Below are 4,490 nucleotides of genomic sequence, written 5' to 3'. Positions count from 1 at the left end.
TCCAACCGAGCCATTCTGTGATTCTGAAAAACTCTTGAGACCAAAACCTATCGCAGCATCCGGTGGTGTTGGTCCGCTTGGCAGCAACTAAGACAGAGCAGGCAAGCGGTTAATTTGTAAGTGGAGGCTTTCTTTTTTTTAATTAAACGGAACTATTTATATATATATATGTACAAAACCCAGAAAATATTGCACCATTGAGAAAAAAAACCCGACAGGACAGTTGACATCTAATCGTCTGTTAAACACCCCTCGCCCTCCCTGCGTTGTAGCCTACACCGATTCGCAGCGACTGTTGGACGCCAACAGGCGACCTGTGCTGTCAGACACCAGGAAATGTGCTGGTCCTTGTATATCCCAGAGGAAAATCCCCTTCCTCTCTTGCCTTCGTTTAGGGAACACATCCAGCACATCGGTGGCTTTCAGGACCAACCCTCTCCTCTCGCTCAAACTAAAAGGAAAGGCTGTGGGGACTCCTCAGTCGCAGTTTCTTTAGGGCTCGGTCGGCACCGTTTTCTGGGCAAGTCTCTTCTGGTTTGGGGGCTCAGTCCCCAGAAGCCAAGCAGGGAAGCTCTGGAGCGAACCATTTGTGTCCCCATCCAGAGAGAGGTGCATTCCAGTGTAGTTTCCTCTTTGACAACTGTAATCCGAGGGTTAAAACTTGCATCTTCAGTAAGCCACAGCCCCAGGGTCTCGCGGGACGCTGAAGAGCACATCCGCTTTGGCGTTGATGAAATACGTGGCCACGAGAGAGACGATCAGGATGGCAATGCCCACCACCAAAGTGATGATCTAGGAAGGGATGAGAAACACTCAGCACCGCTGTTACACACACAGACCTGCAGCACCTCGCAGGATCGACGTGGAGTGGGGGTCTCTACAGGGAGCAGCTCACTGCTGAGCCTTAAAATATAAAATACTCTGAGGTTTTTGCCTTAGAGTCAACTGTCTGATGGGATCGGGGCAGCTTTCACTGTAGTTACCAACAGCACAAACAGAGGTTTAGGAGAAAAGGTAAGAAAGTTGTAATATGGATGAAGAACGAAGCGGTTGATGCAGGTTGCAAGTATTTTTGGCAAGCATTTCACGTGCCACTTTGGCCACTCCTGTGTGAACTGTCATCTCCTCTGGCAAGGAACTGTAAATGCCTCCAACCAGTGCAGATGCTGGCAGAATCAACATCTGCCAACAGCCTTTGCATAACGGAGATCACCTCCTGCTCAGCCCCTTTCCTGAAGCCCCAGTACCAGACCAGCCTAACGCCGTGGCAGATCCACTGCTGCTCATCCCTTTCCCAACCCCAGTCTCCCCATAGCATCTCAGAGCAGCCTCCATGCATTGACCAGACTCTCACAGGCTGCTACAACTCCCTGGGTACATTTGCTACCAGGTCAACATTTCAGGGATGGTTGGGCTCTAACCGAGCATCTCCAGGGCCCCTGAGCTGTACCCGGCCGAGGGGTGTGGGCAGGGTTTGCCTGGCAGCGTTAAAAAGGCTCCGTGCCACATGAATCAATTGCTCATATTTCAAATAACCATCCGAGAGATGCAGCAGTTGCCTGGGCTTGCATAGCCTTTGGGTGGCTCACTGCGATGACGACAGCGCTGAGCGCTCTGGCCTCTGTCCTGACAAGGTATGGCATCACCGACAGCCAACCAGAGGGCACCACGGAGTCCCAAAGTCCCTTAACCCTTGTTCTGCTGGCACTCAAACCACGTCACACCCAGCCACGGGCTGCCCAGAACCCGAGACACTGAAGCAACAGCAGCTTTTGTTTGTGCAGAAGTTATTCCTGTGCTGTCGAGGAGGGATTTGAACCGCAGGGAGGAAGAGTTGGGTTGCACATCTGGCACAACACCGTAACAGCCAGATTCGCTGCTGTGGCTTCTTGTGCTTGGGGAAGCGGTTGAGACTCCTGTCACTTCTGTATTTTATTCAGAGTTCAGCCTGCTCATGGGACTCTGGATTATTCTGCGCTGTCTCAGGCCCAGCAATGAGGTTAGGAACCCCCAAACGGCCGGAGGTGGTGGGGTTATCACCAGTGGTGCATTCTTGGTTACCTCATTCCCAAAGATCAAAGCCTGGCCGTTCTTAACTGGGACCTCCCACAGGACAATGCCACAGGGTCCTGTAACAAACTCGGAACCATTCCTTCAGCTATCAGGAGCTGTTATTCAAAGCCCTACAGATCTGACCTAGTCATGGTTCTTTTTCTCTCCTTCCTCTATCAGACACACCCAAACTCACCTCCAGCTCCTTGCTGGCTACCAGAAATATTCGGGCGCGAATCTCCTTCCAGCGACTCTCCGTCCACGTGGAGTACTCTGTGGATCCCCACTGCCTCAGCTCGAAGGCGGGAGAGAGCGCTTTGCTCAGGCGAACGGTGGAGCGAACGCAGAAAGGGACTCGCGACGTCGAGTTCGGGTCCAGGGAACCCTGCACCCAGGCATATTCGTACATCTGCAAAGAAAACGGGAGAGTAAGAGACAGCAAACAGCCACCAGCAAATACCAGACCACCCCTTTATCTCCACGGGGGGAGAGGCTTTCCTGACTTAAGGGGATCCTTTTGCTCATTCCTCCTCTGCCCTCAGGCATTAAGACGCCTCCTTGTTGGGAGTTTCCCAGCTCTGTGTGTTATCACGAGCAACAGGAACAATTCCTAACCAGCTCTCCTCAGCAAACTGGACAGCAGCTCTGTCCTCACCCATCTGGATGCTTACTTCTCTCTCACTGTTGGGTGTTTTCTCAGGGTTCAGGCACTCATCCTTGGTGAAGTTAACAACGGTGCCCGTCAGGTTGGCCAGGACGTACTGCACAAGGTAGGTGGTGTTCACAGGGCTGGAAACGGCGACGTAGTGTTGGGGAACATCACCTGGAAGAGAGAGAGAAATGGGATTGACAGGGAGATGGCCAGGAGCAGATAATGTTAATGTGGCGCTTTAGAAAGCTGCCAGGTAACATATGGGGTCAAACCCACCCCCGTGTTGTTCTTCTGCTCTTACCCAGAATTCCTTTTATGTCTGGTTTAATGATGGACTGAAACCAGGAATTGTTCATTTTAATCAGAAACCCATACAGCATTCGAGTGACCTGGAAAGAGATGGAAACCACTTTATACAGAGGGGAGAGGAAACAGCATCTGAACAGCTACACCTCTCAGGATTATGTGGCTGACAGATGTTTCTACTTCAAGGACTTAACACAGCAAAAGAGAGCAAAAATATATCACAACTGTATATAATGTAGGACCGAGCTGTGAAAACGGGGTTTGATTCCAGCTCCGCTGACTCCTCCGCTGATCCCGTTTCACCTCAGCTTCCTCTTTTGCTTTGCAGAAGGAGGATAAAGGAGTTTTGCAGAGGTTCAATGTCTGCCCGGAGATCGAGAGGCAAGGAAGGGCGAAAGGCTTTTCATTCAGCTGCGGTGGGGAAAGGGAGAAGGGGGGAAGCAAAGCCCTCCCGGAGACAGACAGGACAGCATGCTGTGTAAACACACATAAACAGAGACAGAAGGGAAGTACGTGAGGGCTCATCAGAGATGCCAGGGACTCAATTCCATCTGCTCGTACCGTTTTTGGATCTGCCTGAATAGCAGAGGTGTTGTTGGCTCCCCCTGCAAGCCGGTAGAGAGCACGGGCGACCACTGTGGCAACTTCTGCCAGGGACTGCAAAGGAAGAGCGCTCTGTGTTAATCAAGATGGGCAGATCCAGCAAAACAAGCAAGGAGAGCAAGCCAGAATCCACACATCCATCAGAGCGCCTACATCGTGCTAGCAGCTGAGTGCCTGTTGCCTCTGTCACCGTACAAAGCACTCCCACCCTCTTCCTGCCCTTTTTGGAAACAGCTTTTCCCCTCTCCCCACATCCTTGCTTGCTCTCTGTGCCCCTGCCCAAAGCCCCATCCCACAGCAGCTGAAGAAAACATGAACCAGGAACCTTGGCTGTGTCCGTGACATATTCCAGGGTTTCCTCGGGGCTAAGCCCCTCGGGGTATTGCATCTGGATGTTCTCTGGAGTGTCGTACATGCTCTGGTAGTATCTGAAAAGAAGAAGGCAAACAGAGGTTGGGGAGGGGCAGAAAGAAACCACAGGGCATGGAATTCAATTCAGAGTGTGCCTAAAGCAAACAGTGGGAGCAGCCTCCCGGGAGCAGAGACACAGCCCTGCCAAAGCACTGCCCTGCCACACACTCCTTAAACCATTTAATGAGGCTTTATAATTAACTTGGCCCTTCCACAGCTTCTCCCATCTGAGGATCTCCAAGCAATTTACAAGCTGTGATTAGCTTTCAGGTGGGCGACAGCCCAACCTATTAAATGGGGAGAGAAACTGAGGCAAGGACAACCCGTGCAGGAGGTCTCCTGGGACAGGAGCTTTTGATGCCAGTCGTGCTGGTGGATTTGATTAATGTCTTTTCTTGAAGGTGGTGAGGAAGTGAATCTCTCCCTTGATCGCTACAGAGACTCTCAGAAACAGCAGAGAGGAGCA

At 51.6% G+C, this 4,490-nt stretch overlaps 1 protein-coding gene across 1 annotated transcript in view; it reads right to left on the bottom strand.

The window, feature by feature from the left end:
* Positions 1–113: 113 nt before the first annotated feature.
* Positions 114–4,490, bottom strand: part of NCSTN (nicastrin) — a gene marked incomplete at its 5' end in the record, with an annotated part of 12,338 nt that continues 7,961 nt past the window's right edge. The window contains 6 exons of the mRNA XM_010187866.1: positions 114–792; positions 2,249–2,461; positions 2,724–2,875; positions 3,006–3,093; positions 3,572–3,667; positions 3,939–4,041. Of these exons, the coding sequence (XP_010186168.1) occupies positions 670–792; positions 2,249–2,461; positions 2,724–2,875; positions 3,006–3,093; positions 3,572–3,667; positions 3,939–4,041 (775 nt within the window). The remainder of the gene's footprint in view (positions 793–2,248; positions 2,462–2,723; positions 2,876–3,005; positions 3,094–3,571; positions 3,668–3,938; positions 4,042–4,490) is intronic.

Source organism: Mesitornis unicolor, unplaced genomic scaffold (assembly GCF_000695765.1).
Source record: "Mesitornis unicolor isolate BGI_N332 unplaced genomic scaffold, ASM69576v1 scaffold21177, whole genome shotgun sequence".
In the NCBI taxonomy this organism is placed as follows: Eukaryota; Metazoa; Chordata; class Aves; order Mesitornithiformes; family Mesitornithidae; genus Mesitornis; species Mesitornis unicolor.
The sequence above is the reverse complement of the archived record's forward strand: the minus strand, read 5'-3'. Positions and strand labels throughout refer to the sequence as shown.